Source organism: Colletotrichum acutatum (genome assembly GCF_030867785.1).
Source record: "Colletotrichum acutatum strain CBS 112980 chromosome Unknown BDZ83scaffold_39, whole genome shotgun sequence".
Lineage (NCBI taxonomy): Eukaryota > Fungi > Ascomycota > Sordariomycetes > Glomerellales > Glomerellaceae > Colletotrichum > Colletotrichum acutatum.
The window spans coordinates 205,594-232,469 of NW_026849033.1; the positions used below are offsets into that span (position 1 = coordinate 205,594).

Below are 26,876 nucleotides of genomic sequence, written 5' to 3' on the forward strand. Positions count from 1 at the left end.
AAACCCCCGAGCAGGGTTCGGCTGTGCCGCCACGTCGTCGACGATGGCGCCGTCCGGCATGGCTGTGGGAGAGATGGGGTGACACCCCCCAGGCACGCTCAGAGACAATAGAGTCTTTTATACCTGCGTGCAAAGTACTTTTCTCGTCTGCCTCAACACGGACGCCAGACCCCCCTCCATGCGATGCTCTGGGTCGACCTCGGAGGCGTGAGCTATCTGGGTAGCAGCCAGCGAAATCGACTGGCACGCCGCACAAGGCATGGGTACATGCACTCGATCGGGTTACTTGCACCTTATTCCAGGTGGCTCTGCCCGCTCAGAGTAGCGCTATAATACGTTGGCATACCTTATTTTCAGGGCGGGCAGGCCGTAGATGCAGAAAGAGAAAGGCAAAGATGCAGGAGTAAGTACCTATCCGTACCTACCATGAGGAACTCTCGACACAGTAGATGAAGCAGCAACGCGAAGTTGGAGACGACGGCGGCTTTCATGTTAACAATGTCAGAGCCATATGGGCGCCAGGGCAAGCCGCAAATGATTCAGTACCTACCCACCTTTCTTCTCTGTCTTTTATTTCGATGTCTATTTTTTCCTCCTGGGCGGATAGAGGAGGGGTGCTCATGTGTTGGTTTTTACCGCGGCTGGGCAGAAATACAGACACGGACACAGGGACAAAAAGGTACCTAGCCATCTAACTGGTGCTCCGTACTGTATAATGTACCTCGCTTCGTGCGTAGGTACTGAACACCGGATAGATGGTTGTAGCGAAGTTTAAGTAGTGCCGTTCTCTCTCTGTCTAGTAGTAGCAGCAGCAGCAGCAGCATTTTGCTCAAGTCTATGAATGTGAAAGACTGACTGGGAAAGGGACTGGGGTGAAGAAAAAGAGAGAGAGAGAGAGAGCGAAGGAGAGAGCTTGAGGGGAGAAGAGAGAGAAGGAAACGGGAGACAGTGTACACACCGAAACAGAGACAGAGAGACAGAAAGAGGAGCGAGAGAGACTTTGATTTAGCTTCACTCCCCCCTCCCCTGTACCCAGTAACCCTGTCTTGTCTTGCCCTGTCCCGGGCTTGTCCTATCCTGTCCTGTCCTGTCCTGTGCATCCTCTCTTCTCCTCCTCTCTTCCCACCCCGGTTCCAAGGCCGCCGCCTGTCGCTGCCTCTCTTTTATTTTTCTCTCTCTTGCAGTCTGGATCCCAGCTTTCTTTCTTCCGGGTTGAGTCTCCTTCTGCTCGTCTGCTCAGGCCAACAAGTCACCCACCCACCACCCTACCTACCTAGCGCTCCCGCCTGCTCAATTCCATCTTATCCCCTCCACCCCCAGCTCCCGTTCTCCCAATCTTGAAACTGCCTGCTTTGAGCCATCTCTCTCCTCCACTCGCCTCTACCTCTCTCTACCTTACCGTACGCCGGCCGACCTTCGAGTTTACTAGACCTCCCCTCCTTGCTCCTCGGCCTCGTCCTTATTCAACCTTCTCCATCCCACCCTCATCGCGCCTTTTTTCCCCTTCTCACCAACACCTTTCGTTCGTTATCCAAACAATCCCACCATTCGAGCAGCCTGCGCTTTCAGACGCCTACAGAGAGGCTGCTGCTTTCGCATGTCCAGCGCAATTCAACCCCGGACAATCTAATTGTTCGCCACGTTTTCGCTACACACTGGGCTCTGTCTCCTCCATCACCTGCTTGCCTGTGCCTCGCTTCGCTTCGCCTCGCTCCTGCCACTCCTTTACTTGACCTCCATTTCGACCACCGAATTCGATCCAAGTAAATCACGACGACTATCGGTTCCGCTTCACTTGCCACCATACCTGATTGTCTCAGATATCCGTCGAAATACAACATGGACGGACAGCGACCAGCTTCACAGAAGCTTCCTGCGGGATTAGCAGGAGTACTAAACCCCGACGAAAACCGCGACTCGGCTTATTATTCTAGTACAGATGCCTCAAGCAAGCGTACGTTGGACACAAAAGCTAGAAACGCTCGCGTTGGAGGGGGCGCAACTAACCCTTTTTCTCCCAATAGATAACTCTGCGGCATCAGGCGTGGTGCACCATGCCCTCAGCCCCACGGGATCGGGTTACCAATCTTCGCTGGCAGACAAGACACCTTCGCCTGTCACGGCTAACATGATCCCTCAGCTGGTGTCGCCTGGGCAGAGCAACATGAGCGTCGCCGCCATGGTGTCGCCAACGACCCCCGGCAGTGCTGACCCGCGTCGATTCGAACGCCCGACATCCCTGGATTCTGGAGTGGTTCACGACATCATGGGGCCTGGATCCCGAAGAGAGAGTGTAGATAGCCGGATAAATCAGGGTTTTCACGACATGAGATTGGGCGGGAACTCGCCATACGCTAGTCACAACCAGTCGACTACCTCGATTCAGAACACTCTCAACCAGCAGCGCAACCCCCGCCCTGGTTTGGACAATCTTTCCGTGCACCGCATCTCCAATGGTTACCAACCCAGCAGCGACAGAAACCCCGAGCACCCAAAGATCATCCGGACCGCACCGGCCATCACAGGCCCCGCAACAAGCAACATCGCCCGAGCTGCGGAGCCTACCAAGGGTCAGGCATGGGCTTTCCCAGAGGAAGAGATACAACGAATCAGCCACCATGAGCAATACTTGGACTCAAGGCGTAGTAGTATCGCCGAGTCCATAGCTAGCAGCCAGTTCACTACGGAATCGAGACTACCGCCTGGCCAACGACGTTTGGACGAGCCCGCCGACTTCAACAACCGTCTATCAAGCACCTCTTCCGATTTCCCTCCGGTTCATCACCACTCGCTGCAGCACAAGCAAATTGGGGATTTGCGCGACGACGACGCAGCCTCGCGGACCGGCTCACAGCCATACAGCCGCACGCCTGAGCTGCGGAAAAGTCACAAGTTGGCGGAACGCAAGAGGAGGACAGAGATGAAGGAATTGTTTGACCAACTGCGCGACTTGATGCCACAGGAGAGAGGTTCAAAAGCATCAAAGTGGGAAATTCTCACCAAAGGTTAGTCACATGCAACCGTATCGTTTCTTGAGCAGACACTGATCTGGAATAGCTATTTCTGAGCATCAACGAATGGCAGACGTCATGCGCATGGTGCAGTCGCAAAACACAACGTTGGCTCAGGAAAACGACGGACTCCGACAAGACAACCACAACCTGCGTGTAGACATTCAGCGTCTCCAGAATGAGCTGCACAACACGAGGCTACAACAATCCCCCACAGGCCAGGCGCCGCCTCAGTCTCAAGTCCCTCCCCCTCAAGCGGTAGGGTATCAGGCGGATCCTTACGCGGCCCGCCGTGAGTTGCCGCCAATTCGAGGGCTCAACGGCAACATGCCCAACCCCGACTCAATGACGGGTGTCCAATACGAGGCTCCCAGAGTTAACGGCTATCGTCCCGAGAGATACTGAGTCCGTATCAAAGTCTGAAGAGGCAAGGGAGAATCAACCGTCATCATGTACATGACCATATTATGCGTTCAAGCGGCGTGCCCCAAGCACTCGCCACCGCACACGCTCGTCGTGGTTCAACAAGCCGCGCCTGCAACAACCTGATGGGCAAAGAGTCCGCAGGATCAACCTACCTATACCCAACCACATGTTCGTGGCCTCGCATGCAGGTCTGCGTGTTCTATTACAGTTCTGTGCCTTTGCTGGAACGCGTTATGCTCCACGATGCCATTTGGCGGGCTGTTTGTTTATTTCTTTTCGTGTCGAATGTATCGATACCTGAGTGTGTCAATGGCTCACAGGTTCCGCTGAGATCGGCTCCTCCAGTTCAATACTGATCCCGGGGGACGACAATATACCCTCGTCCTTGGTCAGTAGATAAAAAAAGCAAGACGGCGTCCTATGTTTCATCTGTTTTGGGGATGGGTGGGCAAGGCTCAAGAAGGCCGAGGCGGGAACGGTACGGAGAGCCAGGTGTATATACATACGCGTTGGTCAATGGGACGACGATGCGAGCATCTAGTATGCATGCTGTATGGTCCATTGCTGTACTCCGGGAAGAAAAAAAATTATATAGGGAAAATCTGTGGCAGGTTCAATGACTGATGGAGATTATGGATCATCCCCCTCCTATTTGGTAAGGCGGGAGATACCGAAGGGAAACCAGCGTTTTAAATTGCTCTCCCAGAGACGAGCCTAGGCCTCTCCCTGGAAGCGAGTGGCTATGGAAGCTACCAATCACAATCTCCTCCCAGGCGGGATGAGGGATAACTGAGAATATCAATTCTTTTGCAATGTTATAAAACTTGGACCGACTTATTGTCTGAATGAAGATAGAAAGACGAAGAGTTAAGGTTGACGTGCGTTAACATTGAGGCTTGGTGCGCCACATGGCTAAGGTTGGCTGGACTCCAAGTGGATAAGATAAGGTACTCGGCCGAAATACGCTATGTCCAAACAAGGCTAGCGCATCTTGTCGCCGCGACCCTCGACACGGTCATCCCAAAATTTCTCGTTCGCCCATGGAAATCTCAATCTGCACACCACATCATCTCGCCCTTCACCTTTTCCGTCTCTACCTCTTACGCCATCAATCCGTCTACTACTCTCCCATTACATTACTTCAATATGTAGGTACTCTGCTGCAGATTGTTTCGGCAATGTTGTACTTGGCAGCGATCCCATGATATGATTGAACAAAGCTAATTGAAAACTTTCCTCCTACGTCAGGCAGTCCATCCGTCGCACGGCCACTCGCGCCGCCTTCACCAGCTCGGTCACCGCCGCCGCTGCGCCCAAGTTCCAGACCGTCTCCTTTGCTCTGCGTGCCCTGAACGCCGCTGCCGCCTCCAGATCCTTCTCCGCCGCGGCGCCGAGAGCATTCTCTCGCTCCATTGCGTTCCGTGAAGATGGCGATGCTGAAGGAGCTACCCGCCGTACCGAGCAGAGGGGCCGGAGACAGGAGCCCAGCGACAACGTCCTCTTTGTGCAAAACTACTCTTTCGATGTTAAGCCCGAGGAGCTGAGCGAAGCTTTCTCCAAGTATGGCGAGGTTGTTGGCGTTTCGATGCCTCCTAAGAAGAGGCATGTCTCAATACCCTGGATCCCTCAATGTAGCTTCCGGCTCCATGTCTTCCTCATTCCTTTCTGATGGTTCTGGCTTCCATTCTGGCAGAATGGGAGGAGACAAATCTGAACACCCTCCCTCTCAGTCGATCAGGAGCTAACCTATGGATCTTCTCTCTTTTAGCTACTGCTTTGTCTACTTCAAGACCCCCGAGTCCGTGAAGGAGGCTGCCGAGAACGTCGACGGAACCTTCTGGCACGGTCGCCGCATCGTCGCCAAGTCTCGCGACGCAAACGCAAGCAGACCCGCCAGGGAAAGGGGCGGAAGAAACAACGACAACAGAACTACAAGAAAGAGCGTCTACGACGGCCCTCCCACAGCGACCGTCTACGTCGGCAACATCTCCTTCGAGGCCTCGGACAAGGACATGAACGACCTCTTTGCCAACCTCGAGGGCGTCAAGGACGTCCGCGTCGCCGTGGACCGCGCGACGGGCTGGCCGCGCGGTTTCGCCCACGCCGACTTCCACTCCGTCGAGGCGGCGACGGCGGCCATGGAGGTCCTCAGCCAGACTGAGATTCACGGCCGCAAGCTGGCTACCGGGTACGCCCCCGGTTCCACCCCTCGTCGCCGCAGCGACAGGGACTCGTCGAAGGAGGTTGAGGAGCGTGTCGAGAGCGAGCACGCCCAGGCCGAGGAGGCGCAGAAGGAGACGAAGCCCGAGGCTGGTGAGCAGCAGAACAACTGGAATGCCTAAATTACCTTTTTGAGGGTATTAGGTGTGTCAGCTGGCAAGATGAACAAAAGATATCGACGAGGATCCTTCTGGTGAGTACAAGAAGGCGTCGATACCTTTTTATTCTGGTGGCTAAAGGCTTTTCGACGGCCTTTTGTACGAGATCTTCTGATGTGTCGTAATTTTCTGCTTTTTTGTATGTCTTTTCCTAGCGGGAAAAAGCGTCAGGGATGGATGAAGAGGAAGCCTCCTATGCCTGTTTCGAGGGGAAAAAAGATCTTGGGTGGAAAGGAGGAGGGAAAAGTGTTTGGAGAAGAGATGAGACACATCTCCTTACGCAACGATCAATTACTTGAAAGCCGAACAAGGGCATTTGTATCATACGAACTCTAGAAAAAGAAGGCCTGCGGTTAGCATGGGCTTATCTTTGGGCATACATGGCATATTTTCATGTATAAAAAATGTAATATCTCTACTTCAATGATTACTTGCTCCAAACCACCTTGCTCGAGTTGTCTTCGACTCACGTCTACTAATTTGCGTTATCTCGAGACTGGTTGATGCGTGTTTGAACTCGCCATCTAATCGCCCATGTCCATTCCACCTTGGTAATGGAAGGCAGTCTGCCTACCTTACACTCCGTACGGGCAGCACGGGATATCGGGACGAAGGGCCGACGGAAACGTTCGGCATGGGAGCCCCGGGCAGAACAGAACAGGAAGCGAGGAAAAAAGCACCGGCCTTCCATTCGGGGCCCGGAGCATTCTCGTGTCCTTGAGGACCGGCTGGTTACGGATCAGACGGGCAGCTGTGACTCCTGAGATGTATGTTGGATCCCGGCACCCGGCCAAGAGAGGAAAAAAAGTCACCGCCCTTTTTTTTCCCTCCCCGTTCTTACGGAGAGGCTGTATCTTTTTCTCTCCATGACCTTGCTCGTTTCCCGACATGCTTCTCGTGGATGGCCTCTGTCCACGATGATCCATCAAGTCCATCACCCCATGGGCGGCCCTGTTCTTCCTTCGGCATGAGTTTACACGGGGGGCCCCCAAGGAGAAAACTCTCTCTGATGGGCATGGCAGATGACGGACTGTTGTAGCGCTGGTCAAAGCTTCTTGTCTCCTGAGATTCTTCTTGACTCTGTGTTCCTGGATGGCCATCGGTCAAGGCGAAAATAGCAATCTATTTAGCCATTCTCGCAACACATGGCCCGCCCTGCGAACTGAACTGTTCTCCCCCTCCCCTTGCCCCGGTCTCCCGCTCCTGAAGGGTCAGGTCTGAGAAGGACGATCTTTCTGCTTCCTCCGGCCGCAAAGACCCGCAAGGCCCGCAAGGGAAAGCAAACACACGCCCCCGGTCCCCGGCCCCGGTTCCTGTTGTTCTCCACCCCCGACCGAGTCAGTTTTCTTTTCTCGCGAGAATTTAAGAGAAGAATGAATGAATGAACGGAATACCCGCGCCCACCCTTCCTTGTCACGATCCTACTGATTGATATCCGTACCCGTTCCTGACTTTCAGCCCTTTCGCACATTCACTCCCCTTTCCCACCCCCCTTCCACTGGGCCCTAGGACCTTACCACCCTTCTCTCTCCCCGCAATGTTTCTCCTTGATAGCATAGAAGGTCCGTCCGCCCCCTTCTAGAAAGGTTCTCAAATAGGAAAAGGGGGGCGTGATCAGACAACATCACGGCATCGCCGTTGAAAAAGTAGCGAATACCTCGTCTGTAGTTTATACTATGTACCCGTCGAGAATACACGTATTCGAGAGAAACTTTGACCGCGACAAGCTATCAACGCGTGGAAGTCTTTTTGCGCCCTGGCGCCATCCATGTAGACGAAGGGATTGATACCCTTCTGACGCCGGTGGGAAAACGGTGAAGAACCCGCCGGTCCCGATTACCCCCGGTCCAAACTATCCGTACGAAATGGATACCTTTCTCCAAAAAAAATTCAACACACCGTTTAGAATTTCTTCCAAATTCGTCGCGACAGATGATTCTGGTTGGCCAGAGGCCCGGCGAGCCCACTCCGATATGCGTTTTCCCACCAACGCACCGGCGCCAAAAAAAAAAAAATCCCAATCAAGGAAAATTCTGCAATTCAGGACAAAAGAATTGACCAGCCTGGGGGTCGAACCCAGAATCTCCTGATAACTGATTTGAATCGTAGTCAGACGCCTTGCCATTGGGCCAACCGGCCGATGTCCTGTAGAGGATCCGAGCTTGCTTGCTCGGGAGTCTGCGGCCGGAAGCTGACTTATCAAGGATGAGGCCAAAATCCTTGAGATCGTGATGTTGGATGGAGCTTGACTTCACCAACGCAATGCCTTTCTGGGGAGAAATGTCGGGGTTGCATTTGTATACTTGACAACCTGATCACAATAATTATTGAAATCGAAGATTTAGTATCTCTTGTGATTTCGAAATCTTAAATTCCCGAACATCGCCATCCACCGATGGGGGATTTCGCGGCGCAATCTTTGCTCCGGACCATGGAAACAAGAGAAGAATAAAACAGTATCTTGTAGCCCGAAATCTAGATTATGAAAAAGCATATCAAGCTTCTCAAAGAAGAGAGATGATCCCTACGAAAGTCCCGTCGTTTAGATTAACTCGTCTTTGGACACAGGCAACTACATATGATGAAAAGAGTTCTTGACATGATCTATACTCATAATACTTGGGCAAGATCAAGCTGATCTCGGTGACTTACTGCCAACAAGTCGGCGTCATGGTGCTCATCTTTACTCACAGGTCCCGTCTTCTCCTCAGTGTACTTGCGGCGTCCCATCTCTCCATAGTTTGGATGTGGCAAAGCTCCAGTCAGTGGCCCTGACAAGTCCGCTGATGCTCTCGCGCCGGGGAAGAAGAAGACAGGCAAAAGGGGAATGACACTTCATGTACTGTCCATCCTTGTATTTCAATGAACGTCACACGTGACTTTTTCCACACGCTGCCAACCACCTTCATCGTCTTTTCACCTCCCCCTCTCCCAAGTGTCTCCCGCCTTACGAGAAGAGCTTCACCATCCCATCAACATCAACATTCCCACCACTAACAACAAGCCCCAGATCCCACCCCTCCTTACCACCCTCCCGTTCCACCATGGCCCGAAACTCCTCGTTGAACAGCGCGACGGCCAACGGCACCGCCGCGCTCGGCTCGACCCACATCTTCAGCCTCTCCAGGAGGAGCCGCGTCGCCGCGAGGATCTCCTCCTCGGTGACGGCGTACATGCCGCTCACCAGGCCCCGATCGTAGATCAGGCCCCACGGCGTGGCGCTGACGGTCCCCGCGAGGCCGTCTGCCACCCCGTTGGGAGTTTGGGGGTGGGCGGTGATCCTCGCGCCCGAGTAGAACCCCCTCCGCCCGTCGTCGGCGCCCTCGAACTCGGGCTCGGCGCCAAAGACTTTGATGCCGGTGCCTTCGCAGCTGAGGGCTGTACCGGAGAGGAGACCGCCGCCGCTGCAGGGCGCGATGATGGCGTCGAGACCTATTCCTCTCCTTCTTCCCCTTCCTCCTTCTCCGATGGAGTTCTTCTCCTGCTTCTGCTGCTCCGAGACTTGCTCCTGGAACTCGAGTCCCGCCGTCGCCTGACCGAGGATGACGTCCGGGTGATCGTGAGGCGGCACCAGCCTGGCGCCCGTCTCGGCGACAATCTCGGCCGCGACGGCCTCGCGGCCAGAGAATCCCGGCCCCGACAAGACGACGATGGCGCCGTAGCCTTTCGTCGCTGCGATTTTGTTCGGTCGCGTCGTGGTGGGCATGACGGTGCGAGACGTGATGCCGTCTTCTGCAGCCGCTAGGGCGAGGGCCTGGGCGTGGTTACCTGGAGATATGGACCAGGTTGTCGTCGTCAGTGGGATCAGTAGAGGCAGGGAGAGCAGAGAGAGAGAGTGAGACCAAGCGTGGCGACTTCTTACCTGCGCTGTACCCTACAACCCCCTTCTCCTTGCCGCCGCTCTCGAGCCATCCGGGCTCCTGTTGGAGTCTCTTTATGGCGTGGAAGGCCCCGCGAGCTTTGAAGGCGCCGGTGCGTTGCATGTTTTCGCATTTGAACCAAAGCCTGAGGATGGGTCTCGCTGGTGTGCGGTCGCCGATCGCGGCAGAGTCTCTTGGTGTTGACGCCATTCGGCTCAGTGTCTTGTTCGTCAATACGGGAGTCAGATGAACGTATGGCCTGATGAGTTGGCACGCCTGGATGACCGAGTCTCTGGTCAGGGGAGGACAGGTTGAGAGGCTGGCCATGACTATGACAGCGGTCTGAGATGGAATTATCTCCTTTATGATGGGATGAGATAGGTATTTGATCCAGCTCTTGTGTGGGCTTGAGTCTGACTTGGAACGGTATCAAGATGCGCGGAGTTGAGCAGCGGTGCTATTTGAGTGACATCCTCTTCAAAGTCGCCGTGGCTTTCGGAACTACATGATGGCAAAATGTCAACAACTGTTATACTACGATTCGATTCAAAGTCATCAAGCTGCTTCGGGCAAGGAACCCGGCGTCAACGTCGTTCTCGCGGCGTTTACGTCTTGGTTGGAAGTGGGACTCTCGGCAAGACTTACAACAGCGCCGAAACGCGCTCGGTGAACTTGACAATGCCTCCGAGGTCGAGGAACTTGGACTTCTAATGATTTGACTCGTTCGCTTCAGACCATCAGCGAGCAGTCTAACATCATATGCAAGAGGTTATGGCCGAGCTTCAGCATCGGGTCTGACTTCCGAGGCTATGAACTTTCCTTGATCGATCATGTTGAGCACCGTAGAACGGGCTATTCTCCAGCCAACAAATTTCAACCATCTCCAGGAGAGACTTTGAACCGTCTATCTTAGCTATGTGGTACTGCCAACGGCCGGCAGGTGCTTACATAATCATACTATGCTGTGATTGACTTGCGCCGCCATAATGTGTATAATTGATGATTCTTGTGGTTGTCGACCGCATATCAAGATCTTCATAGTTCTAAACAACTAGTTAGGCAAACTTAATTAGGTATAATATGGCCTTGAAAGTGCTTATTTACGTGAGCGCCTGCCGGCTGATGGTTGTGGTATACAATGAAAATAGCCAAACCGTACAGTCAAAACAGCCGTACGTAATACTTCCATGTCGCACCAGTGTACAATCAACTGACTTTTGAAGCCGATTCAGTCACATCCGTTTGAAGACATGACCAGGAACTTTGCAAGTCAACCTCTCAAGCAATGTTGTTCCCACGTACAGAGAGGAAGACTAGCAACAGCTACCTTAGCCCTACATAACGTTTGGAAGACTCTATGAAGCGTGTCGGCGTGCTGATGAAGGGAGGTGCAGACATTAGAATCATCACGACCCGTCATCGTCGACATGTTCTCCCAGCAAAACATGATGAAAGGGAGGGGGAGGGTTGTTAGTAGGCACAAGTAATATGGCTTTCAGTCGTGGTTCGTGATGAGAGGCAGGGGGCCTTTCCGACGTGAAGCAAGCACCTGGGCATCACTGGGAATACTGAAAATCAAAACAAAAAAAAAGTCTATTGTCTTTTCCTCTTTCTGGCCCGAGATGTGATCAAGACTCATGGCTAGCCCACCTCACAAGGCGAAGGAGCTGTTTATAGACATCAACCGGAGGGAGGTGGGGAGAGTGAAGCATCTTCTTCAGCATCTTCCCGAATACCCCCACGAATGCGACCCGAATACCCCATGCCGTAGCTTCAACGCCAAAACTCCCAGATTCCCTAGTTTCGCATCTTGGTCTTTTGATTTGCCATTGCTCTCTCGAACGGAAAAAAAAAAAAGAAAAAAAGTCGAGGCATGAGGACTGATTGCTAGGTTTTCCCTTCCAGATGCCCCTCACCTGAGTGTTGGATCCTGTCCCCTTTTCCATAGGTTATGCTTGAGAAAAAACGTAGTGAGAAACCCAACTTCTGTATCCAGAAAACCCCCTTTCTTGATTCTGCCAGGTACTTTTAGACCATGGCTCTATCATTGAATCCCGATTTGGGTACGTAAGATTTCGACTGTGGTCGGTCGTGGAGAAGTGAATAATCAGAAGAGAGGAGAAGGTCAGAGAAAAATCCAAATTCGAGGCTCGAGGCTCAGGGCGTCACCCTTTTTTGATAAGTCCTTGTATGTTTTACCCTGCACGGGTTTCTTCTTGACCGTGTGGTTTGTCGCGGCATGTGTTTATTTTGTGTCGTTTCGCGTTGACGTGCGGTGTATGGGTGAAATGTCCGAGTGCAGCAAAACGGGCCGGCGACAAGGCCTGTCGCGGATTTGATAGTAAAGGTTATGGTTTTAGTGGTGGCTTGCCGGGTGTAGTAGGCTTTTCCTGCATGATTGGGTCGGCGAGGTCGGATTGTGGTGGTGAGAAGCCGTTGGCAAGAGGGAGTGGCTTCAGGAGACCCCCTCTTTCATACGAGCTGAACGCAACGGTAGTAAATCATTGCAGCAGGTCCTTGACGTTTTCTTTCACATTGAGTGCCCACTTCAGCTTTGCCAACGTCGACCTCGTCTCCTCGAGCAACCTCTCCTGCTCGGCATCCCGCCCGGCGACGCTGGCCTTAATATCCTTGAGCAAAAACTCCTGCTGCGCCTTGTACTCGTCAAACTTGTTCTGGATCTCCTCCTTTTGCCGCCTCAGCTCCTTGATGTTGCCGTCCTGCTGGTCGCACAGGTCCCGCAGCGCCGCAATCTTTTCGTCGTCGCGCCGCCGCTCCTCGGCGACGCCCGCGATCTCGGACCGCAGCTTCAGGTGCGCGCGCTGCACCTCGTCGCCCTGGTCCTTCCAGTGGGAGCTGATGGCGTTGTACCGGCCCTCCATCAGCGCGGCGTGGGTGTTTGCGTCCTCGACCTGCTTCGTCGTGCTGGCGCGCATCTTTTCCATCTCGTCGCGCCACAAGAGCTCTTTTTCTTTGGCGTCCGCCGTGCGCTTCTTTTCTAGTTCCACATTGGCGTGGAGGGTCTCGACTTGGCGCTCTTTACGGCTGAGGAGCGTCTTGGTGACGCTCGCTTCGAGGAGGCGGCTCTCGTAGTCGCTGATGATGCGCTCCATCTTGTCCTCTACCAGCTTGGCGGCCTGTTTGGCCTCCTCGGCTCGTAATCGTTCGATCTGGATGTCACGCTTGAGGGCTTCATTATCGCTGACGAGCTTGTTGATGACTCGTCCCGTCTTTCCCAGACCCGCCTTGCCAATGGTTGAGTCCCAGCCTGGGCCTTGCCCTTCGGGCACGGGGGCAGCATTTTCATCGTCCACGGGCGGCGTCTCTTCCCTCCTTGCCGAGTCTACTTTGATGGTGTTGTCATTGCTGGCGTGAGGCCAGTCGTGTTTTAATTTGACGCCTGGCGTCCTTTCTTGGTGATTCGATGCCATGCTGACTGCGCTGGCGTTGCTGTTTACGGAACTGGAGAATGCGGAAGTGTGTGAGTGTGCGTCGGAGCTGGTGTCGCTCGCGGCTTCGAAGCTGGGTACTGTTCGGATGGTCTGGACCATCTTAGGGGCGCCTCGGGGAGAAGGGGAAGGGCTCGGCGTCGACTGATGGGTTCCGTCGATGCGCGTGTTCAAGCTACTGTTCGTACGTTACGAGAGAAGTAGGTGGTGGTGGTAGGGGGAGCGAGTGTGCGTCGACTGCTCGAGGGACCATTTAGCGAGGGCGTCGTCGTGGTTGTCGTCGGGGAGGAAGACGTTTTGGCGAAGGTTGTTGAGGTAGACGTGTGGAGGTCTTGAGGAGGTTCAAGGTCAGCACGACGGTCGCCTTTCCGTGAGTTCCAGGAACGGCAGCGGAGCGGTATAGCGCCAGTGCCAAACTCCTGAAAGGTATAGGTTGTCGGGAGAGGCTAGAGGCAGAAGAGGGCGTGGAGTGGGCGAGTTGTGGATCGGGGCAAGGTTTCAAGCAAAGAGTGCACAAGGACGGGGACCCTTACCGAGAGCAAAGTCTTGTGGAGGAATCTCAAAGTCGGGTACCGGTACCTGGGGAGGGTTGGATGGGAGTCGTTGCTTGTCGTGTTTATTGGGCTTTTGCAGTCGACTAGGCATGTCTCTGGCTCATATTATTTCAGTCGTTGTCGTCGTCTTGGGAGTTGTTGACGGTGGTGGCCCAGGTAGGCTGGTCGACAGTCTGGTAGTTTGCAGACTGTTTAGTGTTTAGTGCAGGCGTGGTGGGTGGTTGCAGCAGAAAGTTGGGGGCGCGCGCGTTCGTCTTTTTGGGATTGGGCGTTGGTTGATTTTGGTTGCGGTCGAAAACGGCGGCCCGTCTGATGTCGGACAGGCGGCTGACGTGGGATTGGATGCGCGGGTTCGGTGGTTTTCCTGGGGGAAGAAGAGACTGAGCTCGATATCCGTAAACGAGAGACAGACAGACACACGCACTGCCTGGAATGGGCGGATGTCCGGGTCAAGCGTGGTGGATGTGGTGGTCAATTACAAGTGGGAAGAAGCACGCGAAGCCCATGCGGCGAGGGCTATGCAAGGAAGAGAGAGAGAGGCAGAAAATACGGGAAAAAGATGGGACGGGAATCTCGGCCTTGAGTGACAAAAGGCTGGAGGATCCAGAGCTATCCGTAAGGTCAGGTAAGGTATTGTATTACCTGGTCCTACGTCAGTCAAATAGCGGGCAATCTTCCTCTGACAGGAGGTGGGAAAGGAGGGTCGAGCGAGAAGGGAAAGGCCCAGATGAAAACTAAGCAAGAACGGCCGCCGAGACAAGCATAAGGCAGATCAGAGCGGGCATTTGGTAATTCCTGGGTCGGCCTTAAGTTGTACGCAATATTTGATCAATTCGTCCAAGGGTATCCGCTATGTCTTGTGCACTGCTGGGATTCGGTTGTTCTGCTTTGCTTTTCCTGCCTTTTATTCAACACAATGTCAAATAACTTCCTTACCTTGGCCAGGCACATGAACAAAACATCAACACTGACAACGGGACATGCAACCATAAGGCAAAGCACACCACCACAGCAGAACACACCGCATCGAGGCATTACGCACAACACACCGGGCAGCGAACAAATCACAGCAAACGGGGGCCACCGGCAGACCGACATGACAACCTTGACGTGACCACTCATCCGCCCTGACTAACCAGCCGAAACCCCCACTAAAAAGCAGGAGAGCACCCTGTTCCCCAGCAACCCGCCTGCTGCGTCACTCAGCCTCTGCAGGAAAAGGTTGCATGGGAAGGGCTCAAGCACGGCCCCCCTACTGTGCTGCTCTCTTTTATGTGCCTTCGGATATGTCTACTTACCCATGTACGTAAACCAATAGCCCCCTTAAGTCACCAGGTAAGGGGTAACGGCGCGCCTTAGAGCGAAAAGCGACATGTCCATGATACAAATGCGCATAACATTGAATTTCCCTTCAACTCTGATTCCGGGAATAGCCCCCCTTTCCTTTCGGACAGCCTTACATGGCCACACGAAACACCACACACTTAGCATATGAACCTGTATAATCACTTTGTATATGTAATGCGCCAGCCTCCTTGAATAAACTCTACCTAGCAGAGTCTCTCCTTTCCTTCTGTTCCCTAATGATACCAAGAATAATCTCAAAGAAGATACCGTAAAGATGCACACCCAGCTGCTAACAACCCCATCCTCCAACCCCCTTCGTTACCAGCATCCGTCTCATCCCGTCCCCAGCTTGAGAGCTCTTTAATCCCAGCGCAGATCTGAGCCGCATCTCACTGTCACTTCCACCTCGTCAAAGAAGAAAAAGACACCCCTATCCTAGTCAACAGCGATTGAGTCCCGAGAGCTTCAAAGTGCATATATACCATTTCCTCCCCTCCCCTATCTCCTGAATCGATCGTTACTATGCCCCCTTTTCCCCGGCACCATTCAAGGAACCCATTACTTACATGCAAGGCTTATCAACCTTATCCTTCTCCCATACCTCCCATCCCATCTTGAAACTACCCCCCCCCGCCACACTTGGTCTGAAAGACTGCTTGAGCATGCAGCGGAAAGAACACAAGGAAGACGACAGACACCATCTCAACTCAGCAAGAGGACTTCGTCGCGTGTTCGGCCTCGTCCATGGCCGTCGCTTTATAATTAGTACACACCTCGGGCCAATTGGCTTTCTCGCGGCAGCTTACATGCGAGAACGACCACACACACACACATACACACAAACACAAACGCATACTTAGTACTCAAGCCAACTTCACTTCGACATCGCTCTCCGAAACAGTAGACACACTCGAGGAAATACCAAAAATCCTACCTAGGTTGGACTCATGAAGCCGCTAACCGTACCTCGAAGCTCGTGATACTACAAAGTCTCACCTCCCGTCCCCTCCTCTTCCCTCTGTTCCTTGATCTATATACTTCCTCAACATCACGAAAATGACACACTGCGCCGATCTCAAGCAAAACCGGACAGACACCGGAGAAAAGATCTTCAATCCCATGGCCCCCATACCAAAGCTTCCCCAGGAAACCCGAGACCGACCGACCGACCGACACTAACGTCAGACCTCTGGAACAGCGTGGAGGACCGAGGCCGTTCACGCCCCTCTTCCTGCCTTCCATCCTTCGCCCGGAGAATCCGTCACTCTGTGTCCGAGAGCTTCGCCAGCTCTAGCTCATTCGTTGCCTGCCGCATTCCCGCCCGTCCTACATGCGGGGCCTGCAAGAGTGTCGTATGCGTATGGGCCTCAGAACACGCCTCAACCCACAGTATATAATGAAATTGCCTTTCTGATACAGGCACATACGACCACACCCATCAGAGAATTCGGGATCCCGTCCGCTCTCCCATAGACAAGCTGATGAGGGCCAGATTAGTAGTTGAGTCGGTGACGATCAGCGAATACCTGGTGTTGTATGTTTTTTTTTCTACATTTTCTTGTTCCGTGACAGGTATACTTGTGATTATTTGCCAGGAGGGGGACGGGAAGACTAGGCCAGCCAGCTTGCACTTACTTTCTCGTGTATAAATGGCAGATCAAGAGGAAATCATCCAGCTGTCACCAACTCAGGAACACATCAACTGGTTTAACAGGCTTTGCTTTTCCGGGGCCTTAACGCCCTTGATTTTACATGTATACAGTTTATCCGTACACGTTCCGTGGTTTCGAACCCCCGATCGAACGCCAGACCTATGCCATGCCCAGCCCACGTCGATTTGCTTCCGTGGCTTCTCCTTTGTCTGTTTATGCATTCTCTGCTTTTTCTCCATCTCTTCAAAGTCAGAGAGCCCCGAAGACCAATTGCTGCCCGCTTCGCTCCGGTTTTCCTTGGGTATTCTGGTTTCCGCGACTAACATATCATCCATCCTTGCAAAACTATCCGCCTTCAATGCCGTCGTGGGACGGTCTATGAGGTCGCATGAAACCGGCCTTGATCACAGTCATCCTATGTTGTGATGGCCGTCGTGTTGTTCGTCGCTGGTGCTGATCCAGCCTCTGCAGCTGCCTTGGCCGATTCAAGCCAGGTCGGCCGGAACTTAACCAAGTATTTCGCCGCCAAAGGTCGCGCGTCCTCGTCTGTGTACAAAGTCAGTATCATCAATAACGCGCGCAGAAAAGGGCAGCACATACACTCTGTCCAGATATCTTGCACCGTATCCAGAGCCAAGTCTTTGGCCGGCGGCCGCATCATGACCAAGTACAACAAACTCGTCAACGCTAGAGGCACCACCAACGGATCCCGGCACATCAACTTGACGCGTGATAAGATGGCAGGGCTGAGCTCAGGGATCTCGCCCAAGAACCGAGTAATGACCTTATCTTGGGCATTGAGGTACTGAGAGAAGCCGTCAATCAGCTTCAGAGCCCATTTCTCGTAGTGCAGAGGTTGACCTTCATCCTGCTTCTTCTGCAGCTGGTCATTGTACCATTCCTCATGTAGCCACGTGATGGCAACATCGATACGTCGGCGGAAGTCCTCGAGAACGTAGGTATACAACGACTCCCGAATACTGTCGCCGAGAGCTAGACGGCCAGTGATCTCGTCTTTGACACCATCCTCCAAACCAGCTGAAGAACGGCTCGCCAAACGCGTGATAATGGCGATCCAAGATTCTCGATCGTTGGTGCTGGCAGCTAATCGGTTGATGCCAGACTTTGACTTTTTCGCGGGATCCTCTAACGTCTTGACGAACTGGAAAAGTGACATTACAGAGCCTTGGCCCGCACTGAGTGCCATCTCAGGTGTAAGTGCTGGTGGAGGTGGTAGTCTGAACGTCCTCAGACCGAGATCACCGTCGTCTGGTTTGGTCACAGGATCACTATCGAGCTTGTTGAGAATCTGCTCGTTATCCTCGGCGGCGTAGAAATCTGGCTCGTATTCATCGTCGTCCTCTTCTACGCCAAGAGGGGCGGTTTCGGGATCGATTTGTGGTGGAGGTTGGGCGGCTAGCACATTGAGTCGTCCTCGGATACCCTACGAAGAGTTAGCAAAGGCCGCCTCCTGCATGTTTCGACTGATACATACCTCGACAGCTTTTGCGAGCAGCTGGGCGTCTGTCCGAAGGAGAGTGGTGATGCTGATCTTCGCAGCCAAAGCTGTGGGCAATGTGCCCACGTCAAACGCTTTCAGTCCCTCGCTTCCTGTAAGAGTAAAGACGTCGCCTAGGCTGTGAGGTCCCGGCGACAGTGGCGTGATTTGTACCTGCGGTGTCGTCGCAATTTGAGGCGCCATTCGCTGGCGCTTGGCTTCTATTCCCTCTTGCTGCTGCTGTGCCTCGAAGGCACGTTTCCGGCCGGATTCATCAAAGATCTCGTGTCTCATACGCATCATTCTCTCCACGTGCTGTTGGATTCGTTGCGCCATGGGATTGTGAGGATCGCTTCGTTACAATGGTTAGCGATAAAAGCAACAGAATGGTACACCTAGGACTAAGAATATACCGTTTGGCTAGATGTATCAAGAGCATTCGAGTAGTCTTTTCCATGGATTTGACCATTACACGAGTTCTAGGGGTCATTGGCGAGTTTGCAAGCTTCAACGGGTTGAAGTTGAGAACGGCATTGAGGATCCTGTTGGCAGTGCCCGGGCGACTGCGGATCAAAATGGACAGGCAGTTCAAAGTAGCATCAACGAGCAACACATCACTATCATCATGGTGCTGCGGTTAGCTATTATCGGACCTTCCTGCTCTCGCTTGCAATCCTTACCTGCTATTCTCCTGCAGTACGCTCAGTATCCTGTCCAACAAACCAGCGCCTTCGGCGTCGAGCGTCCTAGCATCCAACGTCTGGTGGTTTGGCGGGATCTTGTCGAGTGATATGTCGAGGGAATCGCCACGCTAATCCTCATGTCAGTAACAACACCAAATGATACTCTTGGGTTCATCGTACTCTCGGTTCGGCGGGGTTAGCCGCCGATTGTGCTAGGACAACTCGCTGGGCAAACTTGATACAGCATATCCGCACCGTGGATTCGGCATCGTCCCAAATGCGAAGAATCCTCTGCTTTATCGCGACCATTCGTTCCCATGTAAATGTGTCGTACGAGTTGTTGATGCTACCGATCCAATTAGCCTCCGATGCACGCAACGCAGCTCGAGTATGCCGAAGAAGTAAATGCGCACGTACATCCATCGCAGCGCAAAGGGATAGATGCTGGCTGCCGTCTGAATAGCGCTTCGAAGGACGTGGGCGTCCTCGTTGGGGGTCTCGACCATCGTCTGTAGAGTGTCCAGTACAAACAGCTGCATCGTCTCCTTCTCGCTTCCGGGGAGGGCTGGCGTCGCGAAGGCCTCGGCGAGGAAGTCGGCGCCCCATCTGCGCAATTCGACGCCCGCTGTGGGACCGACGATTGGTAGGATGCTTTTGACGACCGTCGGGTAGTACTTAACGTCGCCGAGGACGAGCTTCCTGGCGTCGTTTAGTTGGCGAATCTGGTCGCTCACAGACACCTGCGGGGAGGGAGCCGCCATGATTGCAGCAAGCGATGGCGAAGACGCTTGAAGTCTGAACGATTTTAGGCAGATAGGGAAATAATTTGAATGTCGATGAAGAGTAAATGTATTGTCGGATATCGAAAGTCGGGCAGGTTGGAAGACAACTTGGGTATCACGCGGGCAGCAGCTGTCGCGACTTGTCGAGATATGGAGAGCTCAAGCTTTTCCAGATCACCATTCTCCAACGCGCCGATAGACACACAGTCGCAATCGTCAAGAGTCGTGTAATTCGTTGAGATGGATGGCGAAAGCGAGATGTGCGATGAGAAAATTTCCCGGCGATTCGTATCGGCTACCCGTGGATGCGATTCCTCTGTTTGCCTTGCTTCCAAAAGTCTGATGTATTTCCTGCGGGTGCAAGAAGAGGCAGCAAGCACCTGCCGACGTTGAGGGACCTGCGTGACAAGCGACGCGGGTTATGACGGGGCGTGTCGACGGCTCCTGGCTGTTTTGGGTTAGCGCATCGGCTGCCCTAGAGCCTTCAGGGAGCTGTGGAGCCTCATCGGGCATGGAAGGCACGCACGGTACCTTACCTTTCAGTCACTTTTATCTACGGATACTGGACTCAGTACTCCGTATCGCTTGCTCAGATTCAGGAGACCTTCTACCGTAGTGGTGCGTTTTCAACTGAACGATGGAGAACCGGCATTCGTGATGAAAGATCGGAAACACCTGCCGTGATGTAATGATCAAGGATGTTTTCAATGCACCTGGATAACCTAGATTCCAGTTGGAGCTTTGAGCTTGAGGTCGCAGGGCCAAAAAGCTACTGTGGAAAGATGCAGCTTCAAAATCAGCTTCCCGTACTCAGGTACCGTGAGTCCAAGCCTCTGTGCTTCCAATGGGGGGGCAGTTTTGTCTTTTCTTCCTTTCTTATACCATTGCATATCAAAATAGCACACTATTGCAGCATACGTGTTGCTGTTGAACACGATAGTTTCGCAATGAACGCAAAGATTTCCAGGCTATGAAATGTACCTCTTCTTCAACTGGGTCAGGTACCTCAAGTGTGAAGATGTATATCGACTCTCCTGCAAAGGCGGCGGCGGAGTGTCTGTTCCCCCCAAAACAACCTGGCAGAGAACCCCTGCCCACCCAAGCTTATCGCGCGAGTCTCTACGTCACTATCAGTTCTGCCGCACTTTCTCCGCCTTATCGATGCCAATCAGCATAGAGGCAATCAATGCCGGGCTGGACGCGCCTATTGGAATTTCCTCCAGAAGTTCGAACCACGGCGTTTGCGACAAGGGCCCCGAACCGAACATTGAATTTCCCGAATCCGCGGCGCAAACCCACGATCGACAACCCCTCCCCCTTCCTCAAGGCTCTGAACCAACCTCACGAACCCTCGATTACCGGATCTCACGATAATTCAATCTCACTTGTCGGTCACAATGGCGATGTGCGTCAACTCCCTCTCCGTCTGCCCCCACCGCCGCCGGAATGAGCATGTGGTCTGACAAGCAGGAAACGACAGCCCCCAAAAGTCCTCCTATTACGATCGCAACCTCCGTCAAGGGCCCGCCCTGATTAGAGCGCGCAAGCCCTACCTCGCAAAGAACCTCGCCGTCGGTGCCGGACTGTGGTGCTTCGTCGGCGCAGTGTGTATGTGGCGAAACATCTTTACCCCCCTTGCGTGGACAGGCACCGTTGCGGAACTACCAAGCAAAGTAGCTAATTCTTCTTTTGGAACAATAGATTGGTACACCATCAAGGCGGTCGGTCAAGATGAGTTCGAAGATGTCAAGGTTCCCGATGCCCCGAGGCAGCCAGCAAAGTCCAACTAAGGCCGTTGGAGAGAGGAGAGGACGGCAGATGGAGATATGTGGTGTACGAGTTTAAGCGCGGGATGGGATTCAAAATCCCTTGGAAATCAAAATACGGGGAGTATATCAGTATGCGTGGGAGCATATGTATTGTATAGTATATTTCTGCGAGTCTCACTCATCTCGCTCTTTGCGCCTGTTGCATCAATATCAAAGATAAATAAAACAAATCCCCAATCAATGACTCTGTGCATCTCTCATTACAGGATTAGACCCGTCCGTTCAATGCAAATGCAGCTCCGTAAAACCTGTCCTTTCCTCCCATCTCGTAGGCACCCATAAGTTTTGACACCCTCTCTCTATATGGGGACAGCCAAAATGAACATGCCCGTTGCAACAACGCGCCAGTGCAAGCATAACTAGTTAAAGGAAAGAAAAAGGGGCGAGCTGCCCAAGCCGTCGTGGGGTATCATAACAGAGCAGTAAGCCTCGAAAACGCCGTTGGCCGTCCATTGATGCCGTCCTAACTAGCCATCGCCGACACTGGCTCTTGTTTGGGAGCCGTGTTTTTTGCAGCTTTTGATGTGCGGCTGCCTGCGCGCTTCATCTGAGCACTCTGTGTCAAAACATTGGCTGTTCTGACCATCTCGGGAGACGCAGAAATAAATCGGTTCATCGGTGGCGACGCCTGCGGCACGACATGGCCGTTCGTAACGACTGGTATCGGTTGTTGGTTCGACGGGCCTGCTGCTGCTTTACCTCCCTGCATTGGACTGCTCAATCGAGCACCGGCTGCTGCAGGTCCTGTGCTGATTTTGTGCGCAATGTGGTTCGGGTTGGCCCAAGGAGTATCTTTGATGAATTGTTCCCCGGCGGGGCCGAGGTTAGATCCGAAAGCCACTGCTTGATAATCCTCAATGGGCTGCATTATTGAACGCTGACGAGGTTTCGTGTTGCGCTGGTAAGGGTTAGCAACGTGTTTTTTCGAAGAGAGAATCATGCGGTTCACTAACCTTCATTTGCTCCAGGTCGTCCTCGATCTCTGAGCCGCTCGCGCCCCTCATGGCCGGCACCGCGGGGAAGCCCTCATGCTTGGCGAGACCGGCCAAAAACGAGACCTCCGAATTGTATGCCACGGCGTTCCTTGTGCGCTGTGCAGGGTTCGTCGGGAAGAGGAGGCCGTAGTCCGGAATGCTGTGTGCGCTTCGCCTAGCATTCTGGGTCTCGTACCACTCCTTGTTGAGATCTTCGAGCATCTTTGAGCGCTTTTCCCGAGAGCCTTGGTAGAATTGGTTCCAAATCTGGGCGCGGCGCGCCACTGCCAATCTCTCGAGGGCCTCGACTGAGAGCTCATATTCTTTTTCAATGTTTCGAAGCCTTTTTTCGAGCCTTTCGTCCAGACATTGCTTCATGTTTAAGTATTCGGGATGTGTTGGCGGCTCGGCTTGCAATGACTGTTCTTCATGCTCGAGGCGCTCGAGGCGATCCTTGTACAAACTGCGAAAACTGCGTTAGTCGCTGGGAAAGCTAATGCTTCCTCTCGGAAAGACTCACCGCTCGCGGAAGACGACAAATTTCTCTTCAAGATCGGTCCATTCCTCAACCGCAGCACGTTTTCTTTCAACTATTGCATTCTGTCAGCAAGGCTTCGAAAGACGGATGGGTCGCAAGCCACCTACATTCTTCGTCATTCCTCGTCGCCTCCGCCTCGTCGTCACCTTCGTGGTCAGCCTGGTCGTCGCCGTGGGGGCCCGAGTCGTCGTCACCGCGACTGTCATCTCGAGCGTCACCATCGTGCCCTTCATTCTCGTGGGCCTCGGCAGCGTGACCTTTCCTTCTGCTCCCATTGCGGGTAACCTTTTTTGTAATTTGTGAATCCTTGATCGGGCTGTGTCCATCGCGCGAAGGGCCGCGCTTGCTGTGGGGAAGTTCCAAAACACTGTCCTCGGTCGCTGAGTGATCACCAGTATGTGAGTTTGTGGATGGGGCCTCATCGTCGTGCATCTCCACGTCATTCTTGTGCTGATCCTGCTCCTGGGGCACGACGGAGCCGGTGCGCTTCCTGGCGGGCTGGCCTGGCTCGGATGATTCCGCGACCGGCGACCGCTTCCTTTTCTTGCTATCGGTATTCTCAGGGTCGTCTTCGGTGGTTGGGAGCTCGGTCGACTTCTTGGGCTTGGTGGGCGAGCCCAAGTCACCGTGACTAGAGGTCATTGACACGTCGTCGCGGTCGGAAAGACTGTCGTCGTCGCCATCGTCGTGGCCGTCAACAGAAAACGTTTTTTGAAGCTTGCTAGGGGTCCGTTCGTAGACCTGGCCGTCGTTGAACTGATTGACAACGACGTCCTTGTGGCGCTGTGCCTGCGGGGTGTCGTAGAGACGCTCAGTCTCTGCTTCGGTATCATTTGCCTCTGACAGATTGCTGTCAGAGTCGAGCGCCTCGTCATGGTCTGGCCGAGTGTGGTCGAGCTGCATCCCATCAAGAGATTCACCGCCGTCCTTGTCCTCGACGTCGCTCAGCGGGCTGGAGATGTTGCTATCGTCATGATCGAGCGTCGCCTGCCCTGGGGAGAGGGCAGGCGGCGCGGACGCCGTAGCTGCCATTGAAAAATTGAGTTAATACCGCGGTTTGGGATATCAAATCGGGCGGTTTGGAGATTGGGTGCGTCGTGGAGTAGTGCAATTCGGGTAGACGAGTTTTCGTGGGAACGAAGACGGGGCGCAGAGGGACAAGCACCAGCGGCAGCGACAACGGTGGGTTGGAGGAGCGGGCGGGTCGCTGTCGTGAAGAGGGAAGCGAGTGCGTGCTAAAATCAAGGTTTGGAAGAAGGGAGTTCGAGAGAAGCATCAACGCGTGTGACAGTCTGGTCCCGAATGCAGAGGTGGGCGAGCGCAAAGTGGTGGTGTTGTGGTGGGTTTTCGGGGATGAGAGAGAAGCGTTAGTGACCTGCCGCTCCATGAGAGATGCGCTCACCTGCTCCCTCTCTCTCTGTGCTCTGTGCCTTTCTCCGGCCCCCCCAGCGGAACCAGCATCGGTCGGCAGAACCAAGTCTTAGCAACGAGCGAAAGCGGTGAGAGCTGGCATAACAGCGGGCACGGGGCACTTGTTCTCGGCAAATAGCGGTCTTCTGACGTTTTGCACCAATCCACGGTTGTTCCGTTCCTTATCGGCGCACTCCACCTCCGAAATCTCTTATCGCACTGGAGCGCAGGCCAAGTGGTACAGAGAGCTTGATTTTTTTTCTGTCGCGGCAGCGATCTGGGGGGGGATCGGTGCATCTACGGCAGACCCGTTGCAGAACATAGATACTCAACACAACAACTCATACATCTGTCGCAATAATGGGGAAAAGGTGAGCTCACTCCGATTGTCATGGCACAATTTCAAAGACTAATTGCGCTCTGAATAGTTCAAAACTTACGGCCTCGAGCAAGGCCATTGACCCCACCCTCGATGCCCTCTTCGCATCCAGTGTAAGTCTTTTTGCGCAAAAGTCGATCAACTATGCCAAGAAAATTTTAACAAAATTCAGTCAGGACCTGTGAAGGCCCCGGAAAAGTCAAGGTACTCCGAAGCGCCTCCACCGAAGGCGAAGGCCGCTCCGGAGGCTTCCGACGACGATGAGGAACTACCTGACGCCGACGACGAGGAGTTGTCTGAGCTTGGTAGCGATGAAGAGATTGACCTCGAGGATATCGCCGAGTCAGAGGAGGAGGAAGTTTCAGAAGCAGCTGTTAAGCCAAAGAAGGAGCGTAAGCGCAAGAGAGTAGAGGACGACATCGAGGGCAAATACCTGAGCAAGCTCGCCGAAGCAGAGGAGAAGGAGATCCATGCTGAGAAGCGCAGCAAGAAAGAGACCGAGGATGCGGAAGAGGCAGAGGAGGCAGCCTCAGAAACATCATCCGAGGGCGAGAGCGCAGGTGAAGACGACAACGAGGAGGAGGAGGAAGAGGAAGAGGAAGAAGAGGAGTCTGACGATGATGCCGTCCCCGTCCACGAATCCGTCGCGGCCGAGAGCAAGGCCAAGACAAAGGACACTGAGCTGGAAAAGGCAAACCGCACAGTCTTCCTCTCCAACGTCGCCTCCGAAGCCGTCGACAACAAGGCAGCCAAGCGCACCCTCGAAGGACACCTCACCAGCGTCCTCGACAAGGACGCCAAGCCCCCGCAAAAGATCGAGTCCATCCGCTTCCGCTCCATCGCCTTCTCCGGCGGCGGCCTCCCCAAGCGCGCAGCCTACATCACAAAGTCCCTCATGAACGAGACGACCAAGTCCGCAAACGCCTACGTCGTCTTCTCCACGCCCGCCGCCGCGCGCAAGGTCTGCGCCGAGCTCAACGGCACCATCGTCCTCGACCGCCACCTGCGCGTCGACAGCGTCGCTCACCCCGCGCCGACGGACCACCGCCGCTGCGTCTTCGTCGGCAACCTCGGCTTCATCGACGACGAGACCATCCTCGCCACCAACGAGGAGGGCGAGACGGTGCAGAAGAAGCGCACCAAAGTGCCGGCCGACATTGAGGAGGGTCTCTGGAGGACGTTTGGCAAGCACGCTGGCAAGGTCGAGAACGTGCGCGTCGTTCGCGATCCCAAGACAAGAGTGGGCAAGGGCTTCGCCTACGTCCAGTTCTACGTAAGTTGTCCTCAAACGTTGCAACGTAGTGAGAGAAGAAACATTGCTAACCAAATATCCACAGGACGGCAACCACGTAGAATCAGCCCTTCTCCTAGACGGCAAGAAATACCCCCCCATGCTCCCCCGCATCATGCGCGTAACCCGCGCAAAGGCCCCCCACAAGACCGCTCTCGCCATGGAGCGCACCAACAAGGCCAGAGCCGCCCAAGCAGACGCCTCCCGCGGCGCCTCCTCCGGCAGCACAAAGTACAAGGCCAAGATCACCCCCGAGCAGCAGTCTCTCGCCGGCCGCTCCAGCCGTCTCCTGGGCCGTCAAGGAGCCCGCCGCGAGCAGCGCAGAGGCCGAGAATTCGAGGATAGGAAGCCGCGTGCTCCGGGCAACGGCTCTGGCGCCATCCCCAAGGACGAGTTGAAGAAGCCCGAGGACTTCATTTTCGAGGGCCGTCGCGCCAGTGCCAAGGACGGCAGGCCAAAGGATCTCAAGTTCAACAAGCGGAGTAAGCCCTTGAACAAGGGCGGCGTCAAGAAGAGCAAGCCCACGGGCCGTGGTGCCAAGAGAGCTGCGGAGTGGAAGAAGAAGCAAAAATGAGTCTGAAAATGCTGGAGATGGGGTGATCTGCTTGTATTGAGGTAGATGCATGGAATACCAAAAGTAGACGGATAGAGGCGTCGGGAAAAGGCGTCCAAAATAATGAGCATTGTACAAAGCACGTTTTTCTCGGAACGCAGGGTGTTGCCCCTCTCCCCGTCAATGGTCGCATTACCATGGGTGCAAACATTCGTGACACACTCTACAGTCATAGCATCAATTCACATCATGCAAAATCATT

The 26,876-nt window shown here is 54.0% G+C and overlaps 8 protein-coding genes and 1 non-coding gene across 9 annotated transcripts; 4 read left to right on the top strand and 5 right to left on the bottom strand.

Moving 5' to 3' along the window:
* Positions 1-1,839: 1,839 nt before the first annotated feature.
* Positions 1,840-3,416, top strand: BDZ83DRAFT_576089 (helix-loop-helix DNA-binding domain-containing protein; the record flags this gene model as incomplete). The annotated part of the gene is made up of 3 exons (XM_060504890.1): positions 1,840-1,954; positions 2,025-3,005; positions 3,058-3,416. The coding sequence occupies 3 exons, from the start codon at positions 1,840-1,842 to the stop codon at positions 3,414-3,416; spliced, it is 1,455 nt and encodes a 484-aa protein (XP_060365749.1).
* A 1,080-nt stretch (positions 3,417-4,496) lies between these two features.
* On the top strand, positions 4,497-6,242 carry BDZ83DRAFT_618954 (uncharacterized protein). Its single transcript, XM_060508095.1, has 3 exons — positions 4,497-4,585; positions 4,686-5,039; positions 5,206-6,242. Coding segments are annotated over exons 1-3 (930 nt in total). The 5' UTR covers positions 4,497-4,583; the 3' UTR covers positions 5,780-6,242.
* A 1,628-nt stretch (positions 6,243-7,870) lies between these two features.
* Positions 7,871-7,954, bottom strand: BDZ83DRAFT_t131. Its single transcript has one exon. It is a non-coding gene; the product is annotated as a tRNA-Arg (tRNA).
* A 633-nt stretch (positions 7,955-8,587) lies between these two features.
* Positions 8,588-10,434, bottom strand: BDZ83DRAFT_287988 (tryptophan synthase beta subunit-like PLP-dependent enzyme). The gene is made up of 3 exons (XM_060502173.1): positions 10,321-10,434; positions 9,678-10,209; positions 8,588-9,583 (listed from the first exon to the last, which is right to left on the bottom strand). The coding sequence occupies exons 2-3, from the start codon at positions 10,000-10,002 to the stop codon at positions 8,763-8,765; spliced, it is 1,146 nt and encodes a 381-aa protein (XP_060365751.1). The 5' UTR covers positions 10,003-10,209; positions 10,321-10,434; the 3' UTR covers positions 8,588-8,762.
* Positions 10,435-12,176: 1,742 nt separating this feature from the next.
* On the bottom strand, positions 12,177-13,377 carry BDZ83DRAFT_719040 (uncharacterized protein; the record flags this gene model as incomplete). The annotated part of the gene is given in 2 exon segments (XM_060512139.1): positions 12,177-13,299; positions 13,313-13,377. 2 exon segments carry the CDS (start codon positions 13,375-13,377, stop codon positions 12,177-12,179), a joined length of 1,188 nt encoding a protein of 395 aa, XP_060365752.1.
* A 3,715-nt stretch (positions 13,378-17,092) lies between these two features.
* On the bottom strand, positions 17,093-19,619 carry BDZ83DRAFT_751533 (mRNA cleavage and polyadenylation specificity factor complex subunit; the record flags this gene model as incomplete). The annotated part of the gene is made up of 7 exons (XM_060514062.1): positions 17,093-17,223; positions 17,278-18,121; positions 18,173-18,527; positions 18,589-18,792; positions 18,856-18,986; positions 19,039-19,204; positions 19,276-19,619. 7 exons carry the CDS (start codon positions 19,617-19,619, stop codon positions 17,093-17,095), a joined length of 2,175 nt encoding a protein of 724 aa, XP_060365753.1.
* Positions 19,620-21,037: 1,418 nt separating this feature from the next.
* Positions 21,038-21,430, top strand: BDZ83DRAFT_751534 (uncharacterized protein; the record flags this gene model as incomplete). Its single annotated transcript, XM_060514063.1, has 3 exons — positions 21,038-21,064; positions 21,131-21,248; positions 21,342-21,430. The coding sequence occupies 3 exons, from the start codon at positions 21,038-21,040 to the stop codon at positions 21,428-21,430; spliced, it is 234 nt and encodes a 77-aa protein (XP_060365754.1).
* A 153-nt stretch (positions 21,431-21,583) lies between these two features.
* On the bottom strand, positions 21,584-24,420 carry BDZ83DRAFT_791859 (Sds3-like-domain-containing protein). Its single transcript, XM_060515741.1, has 4 exons — positions 23,089-24,420; positions 22,964-23,033; positions 22,423-22,906; positions 21,584-22,367 (listed from the first exon to the last, which is right to left on the bottom strand). The coding sequence occupies exons 1-4, from the start codon at positions 24,011-24,013 to the stop codon at positions 21,933-21,935; spliced, it is 1,914 nt and encodes a 637-aa protein (XP_060365755.1). The 5' UTR covers positions 24,014-24,420; the 3' UTR covers positions 21,584-21,932.
* Positions 24,421-24,657: 237 nt separating this feature from the next.
* Positions 24,658-26,868, top strand: BDZ83DRAFT_618974 (uncharacterized protein). The gene is made up of 4 exons (XM_060508096.1): positions 24,658-24,762; positions 24,820-24,883; positions 24,943-26,043; positions 26,108-26,868. Exons 1-4 carry the CDS (start codon positions 24,752-24,754, stop codon positions 26,633-26,635), a joined length of 1,704 nt encoding a protein of 567 aa, XP_060365756.1. The 5' UTR covers positions 24,658-24,751; the 3' UTR covers positions 26,636-26,868.
* The last annotated feature ends 8 nt before the right edge of the window (positions 26,869-26,876 follow it).